General features: G+C 39.7%; 1 protein-coding gene across 8 annotated transcripts; it reads right to left on the bottom strand.

Annotated features, from left to right (window-relative positions):
• Positions 1-722: 722 nt before the first annotated feature.
• LOC122172088 (beta-Ala-His dipeptidase-like) lies at positions 723-27,939 on the bottom strand. 8 transcript variants are annotated; one of them, XM_042840107.1, is made up of 14 exons: positions 25,662-25,753; positions 25,418-25,537; positions 14,482-14,647; positions 11,507-11,625; positions 10,789-10,932; positions 9,286-9,448; positions 7,297-7,385; positions 5,900-6,100; positions 4,472-4,556; positions 3,749-3,909; positions 2,182-2,346; positions 1,871-2,012; positions 1,344-1,491; positions 723-970 (listed from the first exon to the last, which is right to left on the bottom strand). In XM_042840107.1, exons 4-14 carry the CDS (start codon positions 11,582-11,584, stop codon positions 862-864), a joined length of 1,485 nt encoding a protein of 494 aa, XP_042696041.1. In that variant the 5' UTR covers positions 11,585-11,625; positions 14,482-14,647; positions 25,418-25,537; positions 25,662-25,753; the 3' UTR covers positions 723-861. The 8 variants fall into 8 exon arrangements, with proteins under 8 accessions (XP_042696041.1, XP_042696042.1, XP_042696039.1 ...); XM_042840108.1 differs by lacking the exons at positions 14,482-14,647; positions 25,662-25,753 and adding an exon at positions 26,400-27,939; XM_042840105.1 differs by lacking the exon at positions 14,482-14,647.
• Between the last annotated feature and the right edge of the window lie 33 nt (positions 27,940-27,972).

Genomic DNA, 27,972 nt, shown 5'->3' with positions numbered 1-27,972 from the left:
AATAAATGTTCATAGGCAAGTCTTTGAATCAAATTCAGCTGACTATGTTGCTCTTCCTATTTAAGAGTCTTCTGCAAAGGACAAGGTGAACACAGCAATGTAATCTTTATTCAGAAAGGCTCATAGTGAGATTCTGTATATAGGCAGAAGGAAACAAGTGGTATGAATCGCATGAATTCAGAAACTGAAATATGAGGTAAATAGCATCAACATTGGAATACTATAGAAGAGAAATAAAGCAGTTTTAATAAAATAAATGTCAAAATTCCCTTTGGTCTGAAATTTGAAACGTAGCACGCTCCACTTTGTAGAAACGAATTACGTGTAACTGTTTCATAGCATCAGGGATAAGTTCATTATATTGACTGAATAACAAATACATATCATTTAGTGATTGTATGATCAATGAACATAAAGATGTTATAACTACGAAATAAACCAGACAGTCTGTCTAAGCAGATTATAATAACAAAAAGAGAATAGATAAAGTGCTTACCCGTGTCCTGGGCTCACCGCAAATCTCCAGAGGAGGGATCTCCAGAAGAGATCCTTTCCCACTGGCAGTCAGCTCTTAAATGGGTCTAGGAGAGGTGAGCCAGGTTCCACCCCTTCCGGCAGCCCAGGTGAATTGCCTTCACCTGTGCTCCCATGGCTGACTCATTGCTCGCCTCAGGTGATCAATCAGGTTCAGGCTGTGATTCAGCAGTTCCCATACAGCAATATACCAAAAAATAGCACAGTATTTATTTTTCCTCACATTCAGGCCTGTTGAACATGTGATTTATGTGTTTTTCCAGATCAGTGGTAGCGATTACAAAGCATAAGAACTAAAATGTGCTTAAATAATTTGGTTGTGAGGGTCTACCAGTCGTTGGTCCTTGGGTTGGAAGTTTCATGCGACTGCCCACGTAGCTTTGATATCTCCAGGAAAAAGGCTGCAAACACTTTTGCTCCTTCAATATAGTTGTGTCTGTGAAAAAGGAAAGAGAATAAAGTCCTCAGGTCAATCAGCTTTTCAGCTAGTGGCCTACTCCAAGTTTTGAGTATCTCAGAGAAATCTGTGAGGATGCCCACCAAAAAGAACCAACAAAAGTTTCTTAGTATTATTAAAAAATCACCCATGTATTAGCACAAGTTTAACAAGCAAAACTACTCTGTCACCCCCTTAACTCTGTCTTTCATCAATGATTATTCTGGTTCAGGAGAAGGCTATGAGGAAAACCACCTCTGCAAGGATGAGAAAAATATTGTGTCCTAAGTCCTCCTTCATGCCTGTGGTGACTACAAATTTCTCTGTTTGTCCTTGCTTTTTCTTACAGCGAAAATGAACAAATGAAAGAAACCTGCTTATTTTCTCATTCTGGGAGTGTTCTCCATCATCAGCTGCTCCAATCGGAAACATTATCACCCTTTTCTGTGTTATAGTCTGAAAGATTCTGGCAATAGGAATTGTTGAACCATCCCGAATGAAATCTGGATCTTCTCCAAAAACTGAAACACATGCAAAGAATGAATTAATTGTTAACTGAAATAAAAGATGCTTTCTTCTACTACCAAATACCTACATTCTGCTCAAACATGAATAGCTTGAGTAGAAATTGTTATGAGAGCACAGTCGATTAACTTAACAAATCAGTTTACTGTTCCATCTCTGTATGAGTACATGAAAGAACTAAACAAGCTTTTTTGGCTGGTCCTAGCAAATGCAGACCAACTCAGCAAGATATGAAAGGCTTTGTGACCAAGTTGTTCTGTCAAAATCAGTGAGGTTCATTATGGTGAGTATAGCACAGTCCTTTGTCTTTGTGGATGAGCACATTTCCCCTGCAGACTTGCAGATATATCAAAAACTGAAAAAGAAGAGACATACCTGTTCTTATTGCCCTTTTTGCTGCTTTATATAGTGGATCATTAACATCAGCGATCCAAGGTTTGGCACCCAGGGGCATGGACACCTTCAGTTTGTTTGGACTGTTCCTCTTGGCAAATACATTCTCCAAATGGTCCACCACCTGCAGGGCAAACACTTTCCATCTAGAATCTTTCATCTTCTTGAAACTACCCTTGTAAACAGCTAAATGCAAGAAACATTCATTCAGTTTACTATGGAGGTTGTAAAGATGTGAGGTGCTATGAGGACTTAGCTTACACAATAGAAAGTACCTGGCTTTAGCTTCTTACCTGTTGTTTCACATCTGAAAGATCCATGTTGGGGACTTGGCGGATTGAGAATTTCCCTATGACTTTTGCTGGAATTACTGTTTTAATTCCTGGTTCATGAAAAGCTCCTTCAATCCCATGAATAGAGAGAGAAGGATAATGCCACAGGTGTAGAAGTATTTCTTCCTTCAAAAAATAAGATAAAAAATAGAAGGGATGACACTGGAGCTGTGTACAATTGGTAGAACCAAACTGAAGAAGCACACTTTTTCCATCCACCTTGTACATTTAGAACACAGAGCTCTCAAGATGTTTGGTTTGTAACTTAAACTAATTCTATCTTTTCATTTCAAAAAATACTTCTACTTCCTTCCAGTCTACATTTGTTTCCATTTAGAAACATTTAGATGAGAAAAGCCTTTCATACAAAATAAGAAAGTTGAAGCACAATTAAAAATATTTTGGCAGTGAATTTTTTAGTGCCAAGTTACAGCGTAACAACTGATCTGACCGTCTGTGGATCTCAGTACTTCTACAGAAGAAACCTGTGACCAGTTCAGCCAGACCGAATTCAGATAATACAGGAGAGAAATTATACTAATGGCCCAAGTGGTGAGTGGAAAAGGGATAATGTTCAGTAACTGGTATGATGTCTTTTCCTGGAGGAGATAAGGGGGAAAAAATAAATAAACAAAAAATAAAGTGCTCATTCTAAAGAGGAGAGGAGTGATAGGACATCTTTTTTTTTTTCCCCTCCTTTTTTCTTTTTTTTTCCTTTTTTTTTTTTCCTAGTAACTGTGTAAACTGGATCGAGTGCAGAACTCCAGAGTGCCTCTCTTTCTTTGTACTCCAGCTTTCTGAGACTGGAGCTTTATGCATACATGCAATTTCCACTATTTCATCCACATCTAGGAAAAGCATCAAAACTTATTTACTGTTAATTATACTTACAGAAGACCAGTTATTACAGTCTAGCTTAGGCCATTTCAGAAGCTTTTTCACAGAAATAAAAGCTAATATTGATATAATTACATTAGTGATAAAAATATTAAATACCCTTTTTCCCAGCTGCAAGTCATAAAATCACAGAATCATAGAATGGCCTGGGTTGGAAAGGACCACAATGTTCATCGAGTTTCAACCCCCCTGCTGTGTGCAGGGTCGCCAACCACCAGACCAGGCTGCCCAGAGCCACATCCAGCCTGGCCTTGAATGCCTCCAGGGATGGGGCATCCACAGCCTCCTTGGGCAACCTGTTCCAGTGTGTCACCACCCTCTGTGCAGAGAGATCTTTCTAAGCCAGCCCTTATCTGTAATTTTTATTTAGAATGTATTTTTCAATTCTGGCAAAGTGGCTTATAACCAAACTGTTTAGTTTGCATTATTCTTTTTCATTGATTTTTCATATTTTTGATTGCTTTACCTCAAAGCTTTCATTTTCCACAGATTAATTTTGTTTATTTTTTTGGTGCTCTATGTTCCCTTATTTTGAGTTTCCCTTTGGCAGAAAATATCTTTCAGTTTGGCTTTATCCATAAACACTATGAATGCGTAATTTAAATTCTTTCTGCTATGCATTTATGTTTACCTTGGTGCTGTAGAGGAGTTTTTTCACTCCACTATTATTTTTGTGTTCCTCTATATCATATTCAGTAGATTCACACAATTTCTTATCCTCATCTGTCAGGGCAGCGACAGCATCATAGATTCCAGGGATCTGAATATGACCTGTGGGATCTACAAGGCTGTCTACAAAAGAAAATGAAGATATCAGTAAAAGTAGGACTTCTTTCTTCTACTTGGCGATTGCAACTTCTTTTCCCTTCTAATTAACTCTTTTGAGTTAATGAAATGAATAACTCTAACAAACAACTACTCTGTTTGCATCCATCAAGTTGCCTCACGACGTATTTTCATGTTTAGTAAGAAAAGCACTGAGCTGTTATTTGTTTGCAGTGTGTAGTGGGTCAGCCCAACTGCATGCATGAGAGCATCATCCCACTCAGAAACAAATCAGCATTAGATTGGGCACTGCTACTTGCATACATATTCAGATTGCCCACAGTCCTAACCCATCCTAAATTGACAGATGAGTATTAGACTGAAAGCATAGCAGACATATGTCTGCTCTTACAAGGGACATTCCCTTCCTTATCTGCTCTCACCACAGCTATGCTGAGCTTTGGAAACCTAGGAATCATGCTTCTGTTGGACTTGCCCTATGCAGGTCAATTAAACATAGCACTGATCTTCATTGGGTTGATTGCTAGTTACTGTTCCCAGCTACTCTTGCAATGGTGCATGTTATTACCCAGCAGAGCTATCAGGTCAGTCAGCGGCTCGTGAATGATGCCTCCAAAAGTTCCAGAGTGAAGATCCTTGTCACCACCTTCTACCTGTGCCAAAAACAAAGTTTACATATCAGTAGTCCCCACCTCATTCTTTTGTGAGTATTCATTTTCCTCAGAAACTGGTAGCCTCACCTTTTCAAACAAGGCCACAAATAGAAAACTATTATGTTTCCATTCATGAAATGGGAAACATGTCAGGAACAATCTGCTACTAGTAAAGAGAAGATAGGCCTCTGTTGTTAACCAATGGAGAGAGAAATTCAGCTGTCTATACTACTTACAGGTATTTGAAAGAAAGAATCCTTCTCCATTTCCTCCTTTACTTCAGTAAAATTAAATACATCATAACTATGTTGCATATTGCAGTTTTTAGCATTGTAGAATAAGTGCAAAAATCTTCATGACAAAGGCACAACCTTATTCTACATTTATAAAACATATGTCCAAGTTTGAATTGAATTGTTGATTGTAACAAATAAGAATTCAGAGCTCTCTTGAATCACACAACTTTAGAACAGAGAAAGGCATTTGGTTTATTAAATGGGTTATTTTTCCAGACACGATTTCACGCTCAGGTTTATTGTAAAATATATTCCTGCAACAAACTTGTTTATTCTTCTCTAAACCTCATTACAGCCAACTGTCTAGAAGCAGGCAGAGGTCATTTTTGATGTTTTAATGTTCTCATTTTTCTTAACCAAGACTTGCACGAATTGAATAAAAACTACTGAGGTTCTTTTGGTTAAAAACAAATTTTCATTCTTTTTCAAACATGAAGGTTAACGTAGATCTTTTTTTAGTTCTCCAGTTCTTTAATCCTCTCTCTGGATTCTTTTATGCTTAAAGTTTCCAGCAATGAAATTTCACTTCACAGTAGCTCACGCTGGCTGCTCAATATAACGCAGTGCACCATTATTTGCTTCCGCCAATGGTTAAAAAAATTTTGCACTGCTTTTAAACTCGGAGATCCAACTGAACTGAATGTCTTTAGGCAGTGATGTTGCATTTAGCAATACCTGCTGAAGAAGGGCAAAAAAAAGCAGCAGGAGGAATAGGTTTGGAGGGGCAGTCATCTACTACAGAAGAGGGCTGATGTGAGGATGGGGCAATCAGAAACAGCAGGAACAGGAGACGGAGAGTAATGGTATAGGGGAGAGATCAAAAGCGGAGAAATGACAACTGAAGAGAAACTAATGAAAGCAAATAAGGCTAACAACTGAAATAAGGAGGGAAATCTGCACAAGCAATGAAAAGCATGGAAGGAAGAGCTGCATTTGTAAATGCTCAACTTGCTCTCAGCCTTTCTGTGCATTCAGAGACAGATGCGATCTCAGATACATCACTGCTCACTATCAGGGACCCACTTCACACAAACCCACGTCCCTCACCTCCACGGAGAAGCAGGCATTGCCTCGAGTCCCACATATAAGGGCAGGCTTCTTCTTGCTGAGCCAGAGGTTGTCTGAAATCACAATGTAATCAACGTCTGATAAAAAGCCCTGTTTTTCTTCTTCAAGAAGCTTCTCCAGCCCCAGAGACCCTGCTTCCTCCATGCCTTCAATAACAAACTTGAAGTTTACTGGCATAGCCTGAATGAACATCAGAGAAGTCTGGATAAGGAACAAGCACTTTCAAAAATAAAGAGGAATCTGTAAAAGGCAAAAGCAGGCTGACTTACAATACATATTCAGTAGAGAACAATATGGAATATATGGATTATTTTAATAGAAATGCATTGGTAGATACATACATACATACAGTTTTCCTGCTAAACCTGTTTTTCTTTTTTTTTTTTTTTTTTTTTTAATAACAATGCATTAAGAAATATCTTTTCACTTCTATTTCCATAAAACTTTTTGGGTTGCCATGGGATTTCTGTCAGTAATATTAAATATTGATGACTTTGGAAAGTGTGGGTAATAACAATCGCATTTTCACAGAAAATATCTGGTCTCTTAAACTTGCACTACTAGTGCCCATCTTGGAATCACTTGCAAAATTCCACTGCTGCTGTTTTCCCAGCATGTTACCCATGATGAAGGTTAGTCACCTGGTGGTGAAAGTGCTCTTGGAGAATCCCTGATAGTTGTCCTCATGAACCTGTAGCCCTGTTAGCTCATAAGAATGCATTTCTAAGAGTAACTAGGAGAACTTCTGTAGAATATTGAGTTACAAGTGCTGACCTATCCTATAGGAGAAACAAACGTGATCTCAGATTCCCATTTCAATTCATTTTCTGATTATAGGCTGTAAGGATGTTCTCTGGTTTGATTCAGTTCTCAAATTAAGTTCAGGAAGAAATGTTTAGATTTAAATTAACTTGTGCAATGAATATGTTCACCAACGGCTCATCAAACAACCACAAAAATTCAGAAACAAACCACTCATGAGTATTGCCGGATGGTCTGTGCTGCTTTCTAGGGGAAGGTGTAATGACAAAGATTTATTTTTGTCTGCTTATTAAATATGACCTCATAGCTGTTAGCAATATGGTAAAAGCTTTTGACACTGTCTCCTGCACAGTATTCTCCTTTGCGGGACAATGACAGCAGGACCACTTTTACGTTGCTTACAGACTACTGACAATAAAAATACACATTAAATAAAAAGTACACATTCATACTGGAGGGGGATAAGTGCAGTATAAATGGCATTAGAAATAAGCTAATATTTCAAGATACACATACACTGTTGGGACTGAAACATATTATCTAAGTCACAAGAAGGCAAATACATTCCTCCAGAGAGATACTATAATAATAACCAAGTCCTCACTGATACCTACTATTTTCAAGGCTCTAAACGTTTCCACTGCATTTATCCAAGCCAACACAGGCCCTTTATTATCTGTTGCTCCACGCCCATAGAGATTTCCTTAAATGAAAAAAAAAGAAAAAAAGAAAAAAAGAAAAAAGCTTTCAAGCAATTTTAAACTCATTTAGTCTCATCAATGCAATCTGCAAATTTCTATTGCCACAGAAGCTGTACCAGCATGTCAAGTGAGATATCAACAGAATCAGGATTTCGTTGATGGGTTTAAATTAAGGTGGTGGCTGTTTACCAGTTAAATTCTATGTTGGTTTTTGTTGTGATTGTTTTAAATTTTGTTTACTTCATACAGCAGTTTCTGCTACATGCTGGGGCTTTTTTTTGTTTGTTTGTTTATTTCATTATTATTTCCACGCCTGTTTAAAGGAGCTCTTTGATCCCTCCAGATATGCCTGAAGAGTTTGCACAAGATGCAGTTTCAGCATAGGTGACAAGCAGCAAAAGAGCACAGATGAGCACCACCACAGAAGTGTGAACTGCAAGTACAGTTGCAGAATAATTTTTTAACAATCAGCTGTATAGCTACATAGGACAGATTTTAATTTCACGTACAGCAGTAAATATGTGTGGAAGTCCCCAGTGTAGGTGAAAGGGTTACCTTACTAAACTTGTTTGAAACCAGTCCCAGCAGATGGGAAACAGTGACTTACTGGCTACAAGACTAGGAACCAGAATCCCTGTGTTCTTGAATTCTCTCACCCTCTAACTCACCATCCACCATTTGTCTTCCTTCAGTGAACTTATCATGCTCAGATGATTGCAAGACAAGGATTGCTACCTCAAGTGAGGACTCATATTCTTCCATCCAGTGGCACTAGGTGAACCTCATGAGATTCAACAAAGACAAGTGCAAGGTCTTGCAGCTGGGTCATGGCAACTCCCACTATCAACATAAGGTGGGGGGTGTAAGGATAGAGTGGAGCCCTGCCAAAAGTTCTTGGGGGCACTGGTGGATGGCAAACTGGACATGAGCAAGCAGTGTGCCCGCGCAGTTCAGAAAGCCAACCATAACCTGGGCTGTATCAAAAGAAGTGTGGCAGTGGGTCAAGGGAGGTGATCCTGCCCCTCTACTCTGCACTGGTGAGACCTCACCTGGAGTAGTGTCCAGATGTGGAGTCCTCAGTACAGGAGAGACATGGACCTGTTGGAGTGTGTCCAGAGGAGTGCCACAAACATGATCTAAGGGATGGAACACCTCCTCAATGAAGACAGGCTAAAAGAGCTTGGGGCTGTTCAGCCTGGAGAAGAGAAGGCTCCAGGGAGACCTGAGAGTGGCCTTTCAGTATGTAAAGGGGGCTATAAGAAGGGGACAGACTCTTTAGCAGGGTCTGTTATGACAGGACAAGGGGAAATAGTTTCAAACTAAAAGAGGAGAGATTTAGATTGGATATAAGGAGAAAGTTTTTTTAAGATAAGGGTGGTGAGGCATTGGAACAGTTTGCCCATAGATGTGTTGGAAGCCTTATCCTTGGTGACGTTCAAGGTCATGATGAACTTACACTCTGAGTAACCTGATGTAGCTGTAGGTGTCCCTGGTCATTGCAGGGGATTTGGACTAGATGATCTTTAAGGGTTTCTTCCAACTGCTCAGAAGATTCTATAGTTCTATGAAATGCTCCTAAGTTCCAGTGTGGCAGGAGGAGATGCTAAAGGATTACAGTGACTGATCCAACAACCCAATCTTAAAGCAGAAGTGGACTTTCTAATGATCACTAAAAAGTGACATTAACCTCATGTAGCTCTTCCACACCAATTATTAAGCAGTCAGTGATGAGTCTCACAAATCACAACGTGGTATCAAGAAGTAAAGTTGCTGGATTCGTCCCATCAGATTCCATGGGAGAAGTTCTTGTGCTGTAGTTAACAATATAGGGAACATCCTCCTGCTGGAAATCTCAGAGTCATATTTCAAATGATGACAGAAGAATTATAATTGGGTACACACCATTGATTTCAGTCAATGTGAAAGGGTCAGTTTTCCAGCCATCTTCTTTTTTGGCAGGCTGTACATCCACGTGGCCATAGAAACAGACGGTGAGGTTTTGGGGATCCTTGCCAAGTTTCCCAAGAATGACAGGTGGCAGTGGAAGGTGCTGGCCATTCAGCAACTGTAGATCAACATTATAAACAACATTATAATCAACATTATAAAAGCAACCTTTGAAAACTTGCAAACGTTATAAGAACTGGAGAACTCATAAGAACTCATTGCAAATAATTCTGCATATTCAGTTGATTTGATCAAGTCCTTAAATCGGATTTTGAATCGAAATCTAACCCACTTAGAGAGATTAAGACTTTTTTCCTTCATGTTCTGCTGGGACTTTATGGAGCTTCTCTAATATTTTATTGCAATAAATGGACTCTTTACTAAACTAGTACTTCTCAGTACTGAAGGAGAGAAAGTTGACTGTATGCTGTGTTGACAAAAGCATATCTTGTGACATTAAAATAGTCAAAAGCTACACAGAAGCTAATTTGGGGACTTATTTTTCAACAGACAGATGGCAGGAGGATTGCAACTTCAGATAAAGAAACAGAATAAAACTTTGCTGGCAGCAGAAATTTGGTAATGTTTTGAAAACAGGTTGTGGCTCTAAACTACTCTTATAATTCACAGTTATGCAGAACAGATCACCACATCTTGGCCAGGAGAGGCTGGACATCTCACAGGGGTGAAAAATAAGAACTAAAAGAATGCACGTATCTCCTCAAATTCACCAGTAATATTGATTTGTATAAATCTGTTGAAGACTAAAATGTAGCTACTTCTTGCCCAGCAATAGAAGGCCCTAAGCAGAAAGATGTGCCTCTGATCTCTGCTTCAACAACAGGTAATGCGTTCCCTACTGTTATTGACACAGGCTGTTGATATATATCTTGGCAATCATAATTGCATGCCATGTGCTCAGGTTTTAATTTTAAATGCATTCATTTTGACTAGTAAGTGACATGGCCTGATAGTAATAAAATATTGCTGTGCCGCAAGATTCTTGAGTTGAGAGGTTCACTGACCTTCCCAGGAGCCTCATAGGAAGGAAAAGTGAATCCCTGGTCATGAGTTTTAAATTCCTGTGAGCACAGAAAGCCAGCAGCTTGGGGCAGGAAAGAGCCACAGCCTCAATGAGATGAGTAAACTGGAGATAAACATTTCTCAGAGGCTAACTCTTACCTGTTGTTTTCCAAGAATCATTGAGCCCCTCAAAAAACAAAGATGACACTTAAGGTCCTATTTCTGGTAACATTTTCCTTGAAAAAGTTGCTTCCTCGTATGGAGACTTTGGTGAAGAGCTGATGCATTAACTGTGGTACATCATCAAGAAGAAAGTTAAAATAAACCATGGTAAAAATTCAGACCTTTTTCCTTTTCTTTCTGTCCTACAATTAATGGGTAAAACATGAAACATGCACAAATATGACATTTTAAATACAAGGAACGGACATGCACCTGCTGTGACCCCAGGCTTACTGAATTAACAGTGGCTCCCAAAGCTGCAAGCCTGGCTGCTGCCAATGACATCATGCGTACAACTTCTTTCCTCAGGTCTGGTTGCACAGAATCACTTTCCACAGCCACCCATTCCTTGAGATTCTGCACAGGAAGAAAAGAACAGCTCAAAAAGCTGGTTGGTCTAAAACCTAGGAATGTGTGGTGATTTAATCTTCGTATGTGAAAGCATCACACGGGAATATGTTTTCCTTTCCATCCTGTCAGCAATATGAAGGAAGCTGTATGTTTTCCAACTGGTAAAGATTTGCCATGAGCCAGGATTGCCTTTCTTATGCTTAAAATGCACTCACCAGCCTTGGCCCCCAGCAAATCATTAGAGCCCCATGCCAACCCATCTCTGCAACGCTCCCTGGCATTAGCAGTAGGAGCTGTGAGGTCTGGTCACTTCTCCTATTCTGGTACATTTTGATTCAGTGGAGCCTCTCTGCCCAAGCTCGGTCTGCAAATGTCCGTGCAAATACCTCTTCCACCTGGAGAGTCCCCGGCATCGATTGCCTTTTTGCAACTTTGCTTTGCGGCACAAAGGTGGCATACCCAACTCCAGACCTGAAACCTACTGCTCTCTAAATGGCAAACACTTATCTGTCATGTGGAACGTGAGCCTCCAGTACATTAGTGCTGCCCCTCAACTGTTTCCTAGCAGTACAATTCCTACCTCAATGAAGTCACTTTGATGTGCATCAATGTAGTTGAAGATCTCAGTCTCCAGCACTGAAATGGATGACAAGGACATTCTTGCCTTAAAGAGCAGCACAAGGCTGAGGTGGGCACTATCTGAAAGTGAAAGATAAAATTAAGGAGTAGAGAAATCCTGTAACGTGCACTTCTTTTCTGCACTATGAACCACAGACAACTGTGCAGAATACTGAACCTTCTTTAGGTCCTCCAAACCAGGAGAAAGGATATCTGAGTTATTTTATCACAAAAAATCTGCAATCATTCATAATCAATCTTCCAAAAGAAAAAAAAAATAGTGAAAAATTGACCAAAGAGTAAACAGCTTTGTGCTTTGCAATTTCTGCTTTGGAAGGAAATCAGGGGAAGTATTTTCCGAAGAAATTCTCGCTGCATCAGTTTGCAATGCACAGCTGCACGCTGCACATTCTGCAAAGACAGCCGCAGGGGAAGGCTTACAAACACCAGCACACGGCCGCTGCCCAGGGGAGTCATCTTTCCTTTTCTTCATTTCCAGAAAAGGAGGAAAATAGGTTCCCTGACACACACTCTGTTTTTCACATGAATAAGGAATAACAGCCCCAGCACAGATAACTAATAGCTGCTGCAGGTGAACAACAACAGCAGATATACTGAGACACTCGGTAAGTGCAGAATTCATTTAGTGCTTGCAAACCTCTCTGCATCTTGTTTTTCCTGAGATGAGCGATGATTTTAAAAATGTAATTTTTAAAAGTGTTTTTCTTTCTTTCTGAAGTTTTATTTTCTTGTTTCTTTGAAGTTCTTACTGTAGATTCTTGAATAGTTGTTAACGAAGTAATATATACAGTGAGGCTAAATTCAGAATAGCTGCTGTGTTGGGCTGGGTGATGGGATGAATCCCAAGGTCAAGACCCCACACATTGACTCTATGCAGGTCCAGCCATAATTCCTTAACTCAGATGCATCATAAAATGATGATCTATAGCAATAATAATAATTTAAAGTATGTTTTTTTCCAACAGAGGAGTATAGGAAACCTGTGTGGAGAACAGAAGAGGGAAAGAAGGGAAGGGGAGTAGGAGAGTGGAAAGAAGAGCTGGGGTTATCCCACCTGGAGAACAGTCAGCTGAGGCATAGTAGTACTAAGTAGCCTGATGTGTTTCCAGCAACAGGCATAGCCATTGTTACTGCATGACACTTCAAACCAGCAAAGGAAACAGCAACAACAAAACACAAAAAATTCACTTTTTTTTTCCTAAAATAACCAGACTAACTCCAGTCAAGATTTTCAGTTAGTTCATCTCCTAGACCTTAATTACTTCAAAGTGTTTGCAATCTTGATCTTTAAAATCAAACTAGAGAAAGCAAACCTCCAAGATAATGATAACTAAAAACTGCTTCTGTGATTTCAGTATTGACCTAAAAGCCTGCAAGACCTGTTTTTGAACAGGGAGCTCTTTGTCCCTTTGTCAAAGCACATTTACCTGTAAAAACTACAGATTTGTTTTCCCGTAGAGACAAACTAGACAAAACAGCTTTGAAAATAATCTCTGAAACACTGCTTCAGCCGTGCCTTCTAGGAATTTGGTAAAGAACAGATCCTGAAGTTGAAAGCTGAACATAGAGATCCCTAACATATGAAGTCCAGGCACCATTTTTCAAATCCTCCTTTCAAGCACAGTTTCTTCCACATTACCGGTGACACAAGCCACTCTTTGAAGTAAAAACTTGAGAAGCTTTGTGACACTACATGTAATCACCACTGTCCGGTTCCTCATTCCTGCTGACACTGGCAGCACTGGTGTTGCCAGAGACCAAATGCCAGTTCTGCAATACATTAGAGCTGCAAAGCACAGCTACAGAGGTCGCCTGTTGATTGAGACAAGAAAAAAACAAACCCAGGGCAATTTTAGGATGGAGATGTTAAGTGTGAAATATAATTTAAGTGATAAGATTTGAAGGAAAATATCATAAAACCATTAAGGCCTGAAAAGACCACTAAGATCATCTAGTCCAGCCATCAACCCATCATAAGAAAAAACAAAAATCAAACGATGGTCAAAGAGGCACATTCTTCCCACGCTGTTTTCTTTATGAGAAGGCAAACCTTGCCTCCAGCAGGTGGACCTAACCAACCATCATCTTCAAATACTACTATCATCCATCACAGAAGCAACAATTTGGCATAACACAAAAGGGATTTTTCAAGCAAGCATGAAAACATTCAAGACATTTAAGAGGAGACAAGCTTTTAGGATTTAGCAACAAAAATGTAGTGGAGAATGAGGATTTGGACTTTAGTAGGTAAAGTTATTATAGACATCTTTGGATGGATCTTCAGTAGGGATGACTTAATAACATAAGTTTCTCAACCGGCATCCCAAACTTCAAAAGCCCAGTCTGGCTATTTCTTCCAGCCTTTGGCTGTGCAAAAGGCTGCAAAAATTTGGCAACTGAAGTCCATTTTATAGAGAACAAGCATAATCACACATACCACCAGCAGGATTTCCCAGATGCAGAGAAGACAAGGCTGGGAATCCCATGTGGGGGCAGTAGTGGCTCTTCCCTGATGAACAAGGTTTACTGACAAAAGTGAAATTTTGACACTTTCCAGGGTGCTGCCTGGATGGATACAGAGGTTATTTGGGCTGTGATGCTGCAGGCTGTGTCTGAAAGAAGCCCAAAGTACTGGGGGATGATAAATGTTAGGCAAGAGATAGGCATAGAGGCAATCTTTATGCAGTTTGTAACAGCTCTGTCTGCATGATTTTGCACTACCTCACTTGAACCAGGAGCAGATTACCTTCATGTTGTCACAAATCCTCCTCTGTTTCACATACATTTCACTCGTTCTTTCTAGTTTGTTGTTTCTAGACCTTGACAGGGTAAGTACTTGCAATGAATGCGTCCTGATTTAACCTTATTCTGTGAAACAAAACAGGCTTTTCTAATTTCAGCTACCTAAAAAAGTACCTTTTGGGTATGTTGCACTTGAACAAGGAAGATCAGAACACAGGTTACAATACGGTTGTTAAAGTAACCACATTCATACAATGAATAAGTACTGATTTCTCCATCATCCATAGTTTTCCCTCTTTCTGTTCATGTATTCCATCTTTCTGAATTGCATGCATTTTCACTGTAAAAAAAATAGATGAGTATATATATCTGGCAGCTTTGCGTGACTTGAAGAAACGCAGTTCTTTTAATATTACACAAAGGTCAGTATCACAGGAGGGCTTCTACATGGGAGACTTATAGTATGGTGAGGTTATCTCCTTTATATGCTACATATGAATGACCTGGAAGAGATGCAGACAAGAGACATACATTTTCAAGTCATGTCTTATTAGCTTCTTACCACTTAAGAAAATGAAAGGAGGATTCTAAAACCCTGCGGAAGGAAAAAGAAAAAACTCCTTCAAGCAAGCAAAACATTCTAGAAACAAGTGAGATAACTGCAAGGTTTTTCAGAGACAACCTTCACTAAAAGTTTATAGAATGTCATAAGATTTTCTTTAAAGAGATAAGCATTAAACAATGGCAAAGTTCAGAAATTGAATGCAAGGAGATACTTACACAGTCCTCCAAAGCAGCAGAGCACACCAAACACTCAAACAAGAAATTAGGTAGCAGAAATGTTGCACTGCACTTCAGGGAAACGGGGAGCAGCAGATGGGGCTTCTCATCCACGCATTGCTCACGCACAAACAAGGCTGATAGAAAGTGTTTGGACAGTGTCTGGGAAAGCTTGTGCAAAAAGAAGGTCGGTTTGATAACGGAGTAGAAAGATTTCAGGCAAGGCTGAAATAGCTCAGTGTTGCAAGGAGGGAAAAACAACCTGAAAGGATGATAAAGCCTGCAAAAGAAGCAACATCAAACAAAGACTTCAGTGTTCAATTTCAAGTGTGTTTGACTTGTTCTCATTTTAAAGAGCAGTTGCTGCCCTATAGGAAAGTGCAATATGACTATTTTTAGAAATAATTTCTGACAGTCACGCAGTTTCTCTTCCTGTGTTTCTTTGCAGTGAGAACACTGCGTGTCTCATTTCCTTCCATCTCCTTCAGTACATTAAAAGAAAACTTGATTGCCCTTAGAGGATGATTTAACAAGAAATCCAAGCTGATTCTTTAACTTGGATGTATCTGTGATAAAAGACCAGCTAAGTTTACAAAGATTTGAGAACTCCTGAATGTGCTTTTCCACCATTCTCCCCATTCTTGGCATGTTTATCTTAGGTGATTCCTCCCAGAGATGCTGAGATGCAGCATTTGACTGGGGAGCTGCAGAGATTACCGATGAGAACTGAACATTTTACAACCAAGCTACAGAAAAAATAAAGGCAGAAACCACCTAGTTTTCAAATAATAAAAATAAAATTTGATGTGAAAAGAAGTAAAAAAACGTGTGTGGCGGTAAGAGTTTATTGATGGTGGCAGGCTCCCTTGAGAGGAATACTCCCTCTACCAAATCACTGTCATTTAACTTCCTTTCATGATATTCAGAAAGAAGTGCTCCCTCTTTAATGGAAGCAGGCAGCCAAGGACCAGAGGCCTCTCCAGCTGGGTGAGGCTCTGCGAGGCGGTGAAGCACAGCTCTGCAGGCCAAGGACAGACCTCTTGCAGCTGATAAAGGTGTAACAACATGGAGCCACGCAGATCTGGACATGAGTACCCTCACAAAGCCTGACTGTGTGGAGATGGTTAAAGAAATGGCATCAAGTCCAGAGAGCTGCATAACAGCAAGGATGCTTTTTGGTGGGGAGCAGAGGTGACCCTGGCACTTGCTGCCAGATGAGGCTGCAGCCTCCAGCAGAAGCCCTGAAGAAGCATTGAATGTGAGCTGCCTTGAGGGCTTTTCAGAGAATAGCAATGGTCATCCTTGCACTTTTTTGCTCACAATGACTCCCAGAGAAAAAAACAAGCCTCTGTTTATCAGTTCTGGTTTGCTATATTGCAATAATAGTGAAGAAGAAAGCCCTTACCTCTTTGTTTTCTTGTTTTGCAGCTTTATAGCTGGTGATGAGACTCTGAGCCAAAAAAGATCTCCTCTGCCACGTGCAGAGCAAGGGCATTAATCTCAGTTCATGGTAGTGTCCTGTCGTTATGAAGGGTACTTGAGAGTTAAAGATTAACTGTTGGTTTAGATGTTTAAATCTGTTCCTCTACCATATAATAATCCAAGCAAGAAATCCAATTCACTCACACAGTGATTCAGGAAAAAATTTCCCTTCCCCTTCCTCCTTTTCTCTCTGCAAGCGTTGGATCCTAGCAGCAATCTCAGCATCAGAAAGCACCTGAGCAACGCTGATAACTGTTCCTGCTTCACAGAGCTGCTTTGGAGGACGGAGAGAAAAGAGATGGCTTTTGTTTGCTGCTTCAGTTTGAAAACTGGCAAATAAAAGTGTACATTTCTCCTAAAGGGAAGATCTTCTTCCAGGGAGTAATATTTCACTCTTTGCCCACGGAGGAAAACTTAATATTTATCTAAGATTTTTTTCTGATATCAACTGAGTTTGCAATCAGATAAACACTGGTTTAAGGAGATCCTTCTCGGGAAGATAACTGAGCTGCCTTCTCCTCTTTCATAACAAAAAGGTTAATATGAAAGAACTACAGGAGATACTGAACTACATGCAATAGCATGTAAGGCTGAGCCTATTATTATAAGGGTTCATAATGCCCTTTGGAACACAGTGAGCACCAAAAGGAAAAATGCAATATACACAAACACTGTTTACCAACTCTCTGGGATGACACTTGGCATGCAAATAATATCCTCTCAGATGTGGGTAGTCCCATCATCATTTTGCAGCCAGTTCTTCCTTACAAAAGAGCCTCTGAACTTGTAGCAGACTCCTCATTTTAGGTGCTTGTGTCTGTGGACAAGCTCTATCCTTACGTTCGCTGTCCATTTTGAAGTATTCAATTATTAATACCTTGTATTAACAAATCTTACAAGAGAGGTCATGCCTCATAGCCTTAGGCAGACATTTTCATTTATGTATTTCTTCTTCATTCAATATATAAAACCCATTTGCAAATGAAATGCAAAATTTAGGGGAATATTAAATACTTTTTATTTTTGCATAAATCTTGCCTTCCTTTACCCTAATTTTATATCTATTGCTTGTTGGAGTTTTACTTGCATTACAATAGTAAGCATAAGATTAGAAATAGGTCAACTAAATATGTAGTCATTTAAGTCTATTTATCATTATACTACAGGAAAATAATATGATTGTGGGAACAAAAAGGAGTGATGATTACTTTATAACTTATTATTTCATTGCTAATTGCTCCTTATTTTATACCTTATAACTTGGGACAAGGTTTAGAGTCCACAGGGTAAGAGATTTACTGTTTGATAGTCATTATATCGTTTATGGAGTACCATAAACATTGACAACATTGTTTAGAAGCTTTTTATATGCAGGCAGCTTTATCTCCTTCATAAAAGCACTGTGACAGTAGCTTATTAACTGCAAGAAAGGCTGGAAAGATAACTGCAGGAAAGATAACTCAATTTGAATAGTTTAGCTAAGTGCTGACGTGGACACCTTCTCCCTGGTAAGTCTTCAAGCAAGAGGAAGTAGCTTACAGAAAATTTAGAGAATTAAACGGCAGGTTGAAGTGAAGGAGAACCAATGTGTTTATTCATCTTGTCCTTTGAAAAGGTAAGCTATCCAGGTCAGAGATGGTCTCCCACTTTGAGTTTTTACTACACCTCAGGGAAGCAGCCTCAGTTACAAAGTGTTGATGCAAATATGAGTAACTTCATTTCAGAAGCAATTCAGCAGAAGTAGCATGCCTTAATTGTCATCTTGGTTTAAAAGTATCGTAAGTAATTACTAAGTTTGTAATAATACTAAGTTTGAGAGAGCAAATATGTAAGTATACTGTTAGGAGATATACTTCATTGGCAGATAAATGATATAGTGGGTTTCACCACTACCTGTCCCTCCACAAGCAATTACCTCTAGCTCCAGCCGGCTCTTTTTCATTTCTTGAAGGTATATTTCAGGAGAAGGAGAATGATATTGTAATATCACAATCTGTGGTACCTGGTAATTATTGCAGCCAGTATTATTTCAGTCATTTCTCAGTACACCACCTTCATGAAATTTAAATTATCCCCTTCTCCTAGTAGCATAAATCCAGAAAGGAGAAGCTCCTTCACACAACTCCCCAAAATACCAGTCACCACAAGCATTTCTCTTCTGCTCCCAGTGCAGCAGCAGCAAGCCCTTCTATCTCCTCACTCTTGCCTGCATCACGCTGCAGTCTGAGTAGAATTTTCAGACGTTGTCTCTTGAGATACTCATAACTGATGCCAAAATCTGGGACTACAAGTTAGGCAGCACTCTCTGCTACAAACTTATCAGACAGAGCTGTGAAATTGCATTATAACCTGCTCAGCCAAACTTTCTGGTTTATTTCATAATTATAACATCTTTATGTTCATTGATTATATACCAGGCAACAGGTCACACAATGCTTCACAAAGGTTGGTGGCTGCAGGCTGTGCTGCATGTGAAGCAGTGATGCTCAGCACCTTTCAGGAGCAGGGCCGCCAAGACTTACAACACTGTAAAACAGCAGTTAGTAACATGGAGCCTGCTCACCCCATATTTCTGGTTCAGCAACAGATCTCTGACCACGCAGAGTTTATATGACAGGCTGGGGAAGAACAAAAAAAAAAAATATATATATATATATATATATTTTCATCGAGCACCTTCTCCAGTACAGTGTATTAAATGGTAGAATAGAAGACTTCCTATTTTTTCAAGACTAAGATTGTAAATTCATTTAACAGTTAAGCAGAAGTATTTTCAAATGTTAATCATGCTGAAGTGACAGCAGGAGGTTCTGCCAGTCTTAATATCCTTCAGGCAGCTTTGCTCAGACAAACCACAACAGCATTCTTCCAGGGGTGATTAAAGCTCTCCATGCAGGTGAGGTTCTTACCCATAGATCACTCACACAGCAGTTATGCAGCAACTACAGTCAGACACCGGCTTTGAGTTTGCAGCATTAAATTGATGCTAACCATGCAGTACATCTTCTATGCATTCTTCATACTGCCTTCTCCCAGGAGAAAACATTCTGCGGGGCCCAGGAGCCAGAACAGACAGGAGGCGAAGGCCTGAAGGGTGGTGTGCAATGTGCCCCTGGGAGTACCAAGGAGTTAACACTGGGACAGTTCACTGACCTTCATCCTGGCTGGCATCAAAGGCCACAAGCAGCAGCCTTTGAATAAAGCCTGTGTATTTCCATTGCTGCCATTCTGTTGTTGGAGTGAACCAAAGCAAGTGGAGAGGTACTTATCTTAAACAATTTGCTCTTAAAGAGCTCAAAACTAACTGTTCACACATGTGTATATATACATATAAATGCATTATGTATAAACATGTAAACAAAACTTGCATCCTAGGGTAGCTGATGTTTCTGCTGGGAGGTCTGTGTGGTTGTAACTTACTTAAGGAGGAGTACGAGGTATTTCATAGCACATCTCTCCTATCAAAGTACTGCTGTTTATATCAAGGGTAAAATAAATACTGCCAGAGCCCAGAGCAGGTGTGTGTGTTAAACTGAGCCTCTGCACCAGCGATGTGTTGTGCACATCATACTATCAACAGCCTGTTTTGTGAGAGATGTGATAACATCCCAGCAAAAGCACAGGCAGATAATTACAAGGCTGGTGTCTTTGGTTAGAAAACCAGTTCATATTTGGGTACCTTGTTAAATGCCTGCATGCTGGCTCTGAGCCTGCTAATGAGTGAAGCAGATCAAGGCAAGAAGGTCAGGCACTTTGGATGAGATGCAATAAACTTAATGGCAACATCAGCAGGAAAAGCAGCCTTACTTGTTCCAGCAGGGTTTACAGTCTAAACATTAAATATTTTGCCTACAAATAAGCAATCTGTCCCCCTTTGTGACAGCCTTTCTGAGCAGAGGAAAGATTTCCCATATGTTCAAAGGCCTTCCAAGAGAAGTGCAGCACATGCCTTGACATGGCTTGAAAAACAGCAATGGCTTTACATTTTTTTGTACTATAGGCATCCAAACATTTAGAAGTGATGTTTTCATAGCTCATAGCCTCTAAGTGAATGACAGTTTTGGATATAAGTCATTAATCCTACATTCCAAATGCTTAAATCCTCATACAAGTTCCAGAATTTTTGTTGAAATATTTGATGTAATTCATGAAGATGCATAAAGTTGGTATCCATTCAGTGCACTTCAGAGGGAAGAAAATCACATCTTAATTATAGATCCCACAGCTGACAAGACTCTTGCACTCAAAATGAGTAACATCATTGGCTTTGCTTTTCTGCTTTTTCTGAAGCATTTTTTCTGTGTGTGATCCCACCCAACTGATCAGCAGCCAGACCCCTGCAGGACTCTGGCTTTCCTTCCCCTGCCTTCAGCAGATTGTTCTTAATCCTAAAAATTAGGAAACTGAAAGGAATTGTGTGACCAACTGCAAGGATGCCTTTGAGAGACAGAAACAAAAAATATCAAAACACATCCAGTGAAAAGAGGAAAATTACTTTCTGCCACAAGGATGATGTTACGCAGCCAAAAGGGCCAACCATACATTGGGGTGCATCAGGCCCAGCACTGCCACCAAGCAAGGGAAGGGGTTGCATTGCTCTGTGCAGCCACATGTTGAGTACCACATGCAAGTTCGGGTGCCACAATATAAGAAGGACATGAAACTATGAGAGAGCATCCAAAGGAGGCATACAAAGATAGCAAAGAGTCCAGAAGACAAAGTGTGAGGAGCAGCTAAGGTCCCTGGGTTGCTTCAGCCCAGAGCAGAGGCAACTGAGGGAGGCCTTGTGGTGACTGCAGCTCCTCCTTTTTTTCCATCCATTTGCACAACACCATGATTCTTTGATTATTTGCTGCACACTGGGACTGACACAGTGAATGGCACAGGTGAAGATCCTTTACCTTAATCCATTACATGAAACTACATAGAAACTTCCATAACAAAGCACTGAAAATACAGAGATGCCATTATTGTTCTTTCTACATGGGAAAAATACAACACCCATGTCCTTTGTCATGCCCCTTTATCAGAACACAAAGAAACCTTTTGATGAGCAAATGTATGAATTTTCATGCCCCAGGTCAGTGTCCTGAATTAAAAAAAAAAAAAAAAAAAAAAAAAAAAACCACACACACAGAAACCAGAACACTTTTTCCTCACATGCCCCTCACATTCCCAGGGCATCTCCCTCCCTTAGTTCTGTACAGATTAGGATTACATTTTTTCCTGCTTACACCTATGGGAAACCAGCTGAACAGGTGGATTTCCGCATCGGAACCTGAGAAGCACAATTTTGCAGTACAAATTTTGCAGATAATTTATGGCAAGCAATCAAAAACAGAAAATAATGTCATAATAAGATGCACTCAGTTTTCCCATCACATTTAGAGAAGAAAAAATATATTCATAATAACGGTATTTAGTTTCCCAACTTGCCATAGGCCTGCTTTCATCTATCTGATCATATACTGTTGGGGCAAAAGAAAACTTACTGTTAAAAGTGTTGCTAGAGGCAGGATATGTCTCTATTCCCAACACAGTAAATACAAAAAGAATTCATCTAGAAGAGTCTAGCTTGGAAGCATAGCGGGCATAAGGATACAAAGTCAAAACTCTCCCTTTGGTATCTTACATGAATGACTTCAGCTGAATGCAACGGCACCATGGATGTCTCAGATTCTTCAGAAGCATGCAGTGTCTACAGCAACAGGTAAACACACCTGTTATCTACCTAAACTTGCTCCTTCTTAGCTAGGAAGGAAATACTCTACAGAGATGTTAGATATCGCACTTTGCTGAGGCTTCATACGAAGCCTGCAAGAGAGAAGAAAGAACACATTTTCCCCATAAACAGCTAATTTTCAAGGAGTCACATTTATAGCATAAAAAATAATGTCAGCTTGAAGTAGTGTGGCTGATTCCTTTTGAATTATCTCAGCACAGTGTCATTTTATCTGGATATTTCATTCATCCCTGTGACTGGTAATTGGACCCTAAACTGGGTAACAGATTTAGGGGGATCAAGCTCTCAAATTCAGAGTACCATGAAAACAGAATTTTTCATCTTTAAACTGAGAGATAAATGGATGTTTTCCAGCTAATATGCGCCACTTTAAGACCTGAAGGAAGGGGTTTACAGGGTGTGTTGCTTTGCATTTGGTGCATTTCCTGTTAATACTAAGATGCAAGTTTTTCCCATGCCAATCTTGACAATTCTCAGAAGATTGGTGAATCTGAGAAAATAACTGACAGACCAAGCTTGTGAATTGATGCATTGCTTGCCAGAATAGCTGCCTTACCTGAAGTACCCAATCCTCTCTCAGAATCCTGCATATTTCTGGATATATTAGCCTCCCTACTGCATTGGTGTCTATTAATTTATATGGAAGAAAAGACTGCCCCATTGCAGACCCCTTGCTACTGAACAAATATCAAGTTCTTATTTCAGATTCATTTTGTTTTAACGTTAACGTTAAGTGCATTTATTTTCAGAATCTTTCTTCTCTGCCATTAAGGTCTCTTAATGGCAGAGATCATAGAATCATAGGCTCACCAAGGTTGGAAAGACCTCCAAGATCATCCAATCCAACCACCTGCCTAACTCCAATATTTTCCCACTAAACCGTGTTCCTTTATGCCATTAAAGCTCTTCCATGTTAATCAAATTACAGGAAGGAGTTGGAGGAGTTCTTATTGCTGCAGCTCTCTCCACTCTTCCTAATGAGGGCAGAGTAGCTGAACCTGTTTTACCTTTGGAGCACAATGCTAATCAGCTGTTAGTGAGCACTTGCTTCAAGGTGACAGCAGCATCCTGCTAACTCTGCTGTATTTGTATGTAGATGGTTGTGGAACTACAAGGCATTAAGAAAATGAGATGAATCATCTTAAATATTAATATTTTCACTTGATGACTGAATCACCTGTCATGTCATACAGGAACACTTTCACAGAGTAGGCAATGTAATACAGCATCATTTCCTATCAATTTAAAACTAAGTAAATCTAGCACTCCCTAATTATTATGTGTTTTTTTTTTTTTTAATTATTCTGTCTTTTAATTAGTTCTTAACATGAAATTTAATTCCCTTATATATCTTGAATCTCAGGAACTGGCTATAATTTTGTACAGTAAAGAGATCAGATTTCTTCTTCTATTTACTCACTATCCAAGAGAACAATGAAACAGTCATCTAAAGATGCTGCTTTATCTTGACATTTAGTGGTTTTATTTATTTGTAGACAGAATCAGCAGCCTTCAAAGGCTTCTTCCTCAAATACTATTCATACACATTGCTTGTGGACTCAGACATTACCAAAGCTGGTCATCCTGTGCACATCAGTGAGTTCCAATTGACCACTGCAGAACACACATTCACACGAGAACACGGAGGTGTCTCTGCACAAATACTTCCTTAAGTATCTTCCTAATAACTGAATGTTATTTGAAACTGATAATGTATTTGACACTTTCTTTTTTTGCCATTGGTCAAATTTGCTGCAATCGGCTATAACTATATAGGTTATATAGTTAAAGTTTATATAGATTATAAAGTTTATATAGATTATGTAGTTACTCATAAAGGAATTTACTTCCTCTTTCTGTGATGATACCCTGGGGGATCAACAGGTCTCACGAGTCAAACGCACCGCACAGTAAGGATGACAAAAGCAGCTGTTTAGTTGTGTTTGTTGCCTCATTGTTCAGAAGGGATGAAACATAAGAACTCTGAGGGTTGTCCCCATGATTGAGAAGAACACAAGCCTGCCCAGATAGAATGAGGCCACCATGTACCAACATGTCAGCATCAGCTGGCACATTCCATTGGCATGCATTTTAAGCAGTTCAAGAAATCTCAGAATCTCTCAGGATATGCAAAATTAATAGAATAATGAATATTTAAAATATTAAAAAAACATGCCTTACCATACAGGGTTTGTCAGAACCTAGCATCACAAAATGGAGTGGTATGAGTAAGATAGCAAGGGACTGCAGTCAGAACCACCCACCACTAAGCTTTTCTGAGCAGTCCAAGCAGATCCTTCAGAGTGATCTAAATCCTCTGCGTAATTTGTGAATTATGAGGACATTGAATCAGACTGACTCCTGATGCATAAAAGCATCTTGAACACCTTGATCAACTCTATCTTAATCGAACAAATTGAGATAAAAATTTTAAAAAAGTAATATTTTTAAGCTAATACCTTAACAAAGTGAACAAACTTGCATTCTTTATCTAGGTCAGCTGTGTTACTTCTACTTCACATTGCTTCCAGGTCAAGATCACAATGTTTTTGAAAGTGGTCTATAGAATAAACTTACGGAAAAATGTTTTAATTTATTTGCTCCATGTAAACTCATTGTTAAACCAAAGCCTGTGCTTTCCAAGTGTATGGGAAGTGTTAAATCACAGCCTGAACCAACTTACTGAGCACCTGGGGAAAGGACCTGGTCAGCCATGAGAGCACAGGTGAAGGCAATTCAGCTGTGCGTCCAGGAGTGGAGCCTGGCTGCACCTCTCTTAGACCCCATTTAAAGGCTGACTGCTGCTGGGGAAGGATCTCTTTCTGGTGATCCCCCCAGACCATGGTGAAGCTAGTTTGGCTAAGCAGAAGTTCATAGAAAATCCCAACAATTTAAGGACATGTACCATTGGGTCAGCAGGCAATGAGTTGAGCTCCTGCCTTGTTCAGCCATAACAGCTAAATATCAGATGAACAAAACATGGGTGCCAAACAAGAGCAAGCAGTAAACGAGCCAAGCATGCATACATTGGTAGCCCTTGTAGGCCCAGCCAAGAATCAGACAGATAAGAGAAGAGCATAACACCCTTCCTTTTTACAGCCTTACCTTTGTTTTCCTGTAAATAGAGAGCTGGTATTAATATTCTCTGCTCAGATAAATTGGAGACTGCAGCCCTGCACCTCTGTAAAGTTGTTCCTGTGTAAATCTGCCCCACGGAAATGGTGACTGTAGGCAAAGAGATGAGTAAAACTGCACAATCAGCAAGAATATTTTTCCAGTACTTAACATCACATTGGAATTATTCAGCACAGTAAAATGCCCAGTGGCTACAAAGCTATCCAACACTCACAGTCCTGTTCTTCTGTAGTACCTTCACTAAACAAAGACTGGTCTGGACAGCCAAGTCAGCTCATCTAGAAGCCTTTTAATGAGCATATATTTATACCTGCGTTCATGTTATATATTAACTGGAATTGATCAACCTTTCAGTAAACAGGGAAAAAAAAGCAACAATACAAAGTTTCGCAGGGAAAACATCACTCATGCATCCAGCAGATGGTGCTATGATCTCCCATACTTCACTGAAGTTTTTTTTCCCCCATGTTTAACTGTTTCACAACCCATGTAATGTCCAGCTTCCACATTCTGAGTGCTGCTTTTCAAACAACATCAGCTACTGAGAATTTAAGTAAACCCCCGTACAATGCAAAAGAGTCAAAGATGTCACAGACCAGTTCTCTGCAAAGGGTATTAGTTTCCTGGAAGCCTTCAAGAAGGCAGTTCTGAAGAAGGCAAACAGCAGAAGCTGGTATCATAGTCCTTTCTGCCTGCAGTGTTCATTCCAGTCAAGTATTACCATTTTTGTTATTGCCTTTGGCAGTGACACCTAAAGAAAGCTTTGCTACTATGCAAATATACACTACTATGCAGTAATACTGATTTCTAATTCTAAAGTTATACAACTTAACAGCTGCAACATTGTATAATCAATGAATATACAATCAATGAAATGTTAAAATTAAGAAATATACAAGGAAGTTAGGCTACACAGATTATCACACTAAAGAAGAATGGATGGAAAGCTTACCCTTGCCCTGGGCTTGCTGAGTATGCTCCAAGAGGAGTGATCTCCAAAAGATATCCTTTCCCAGTGGTAGTCAGCTCTTAAATGGGGTCTAGGAGAGGTAGAGCCAGGCTCCACCCCTTCCAGTAGCACAGGTGAATTGCTTTCACCTGCATTCCCAGTGCTGACTCATTGTTTGCCTTAGGTGGTCAATCAGAGGTTCAGGCCATGATTCAGCAGTTCCCATACAAAAGTCCATTTAGTTTTATAAAGGCCCTATTACTTTAGCAACTTACACTTCAGTGCTCATTTTGCTTAGGGACAAAATCTTATTCTAAGTTTTTTTCCCCACAGGGCTTGACACTCACCCCATGCTGGAATATTCCTGCAGTCTGTCCAATAGAATCTGTTTCCAAGCCTCTTCCAGAAATTCCTTAACATACCTAATGCTGTTTTGGACAATTTTCACTGCTCTGCCATACCATGATTATTCAGGAAGTGTAGGACCTTAAGCAGAATCTTTAGTGCAGAACTTGAGTCAATTGACTGATTCTCAATACAACAGTTAGAAATGACAACTATAAACATGCTTTCTGAACATAGTTCATGATATTATCAGTTTTCTGACCATTTAAGTAAGTTCCTTTACACACTGTGAGAAACTCATTACCCTCAGTCCATGAAGTGGATTTTAGAAGTTTTTATACTTCTCAAATTAATAGGTAGAAAAGCAATATAAACTCACCCTAACCCTTTTCAGACAGTCACTCTATTTAAAGAAGTATGAGCCATCAACTCAGTAACTAGGGAAGCTGCTTTAAACATACTGATTGCTTGGACATGTTGTCCTATATAACCAGTTGGTCTCCACATACAGATGACCCCTGAATACTTACACGTGCCATCTTGCACATACCAGATTTCAGCATCACTGGGAGGTGAGAACCTCATGTTACTAGAGAAGCTTGGTACTTGCAAGTACCAAAATGGCCATATGATGCAGGTCTCAGCCTGTACCCCAGCTGCAAGTACAAGTGCAATGTTTAAACTTCCATTTAAAAAAAAAAAAAAAAAGGGGCAGACAGAGAAGCTCTAAAAGATGTATAGTGAGAACAGAAGCCTCCTTCCTGCCTCAATAGTCTTTCACAGTAAAGACTCCAGATCGCCAGCAACAGTAAAAATCAGACATAGGGCATTACTACTTACTGTAGTTCCCTACAGATGCAGCAGATGCTACTTTACTCATCACTATACAGGACTTGTAGGAATGCACCATACTCTCAGGCACTTCTCAGAGCAAAGCATCATTACTTAAAATATTTGCCTATCTTAACCTGCTAATGCTTGTCTAGGAGGTCAGAAACAGTGAGTCAAATCCAATTCAGATTAGCAAACCCTTAAGAGATTTTTTTTTTTTTTAAACTTAACTTCAGAAAGTGCTGGAACTGAGTGTTTCCAAAAGATACTTTGAAGCCCAGTGTCAGTAATTGTAATGAGTGATGCTTCTCTCCCAAATCTGCTTATAGATTTCACCCACTCACTTTCACTATCACTTGTGTGAGTGCAATGTCCTGGCTCATAGAGCCAAAAAGAAACA

This window comes from Centrocercus urophasianus, unplaced genomic scaffold (assembly GCF_019232065.1).
Source record: "Centrocercus urophasianus isolate 14NV4802_14NV808 unplaced genomic scaffold, USGS_Curo_1.0 seq_11, whole genome shotgun sequence".
Classification (NCBI taxonomy): Eukaryota; Metazoa; Chordata; class Aves; order Galliformes; family Phasianidae; genus Centrocercus; species Centrocercus urophasianus.
Note: the sequence above shows the minus strand (reverse complement) of the source record. Positions and strands in the feature narration are given on the sequence as shown.

Excerpts from the sequence above, each read along its gene's own strand:
- LOC122172088 (XM_042840108.1), bottom strand. The coding sequence starts at position 11,584 with ATGTCCTTGTCATCCATTTCAGTGCTGGAGACTGAGATCTTCAACTAC. Across the intron at positions 10,933-11,506 it reads ATCAAAGTGACTTCATTGAG|AATCTCAAGGAATGGGTGGC; the intron begins GTAGGAATTGTA and ends CTTCCTGTGCAG. Across the intron at positions 7,386-9,285 it reads CACATTGACTGAAATCAATG|GAAATCTCTATGGGCGTGGA; the intron begins GTGTGTACCCAA and ends TTTTCATTTAAG.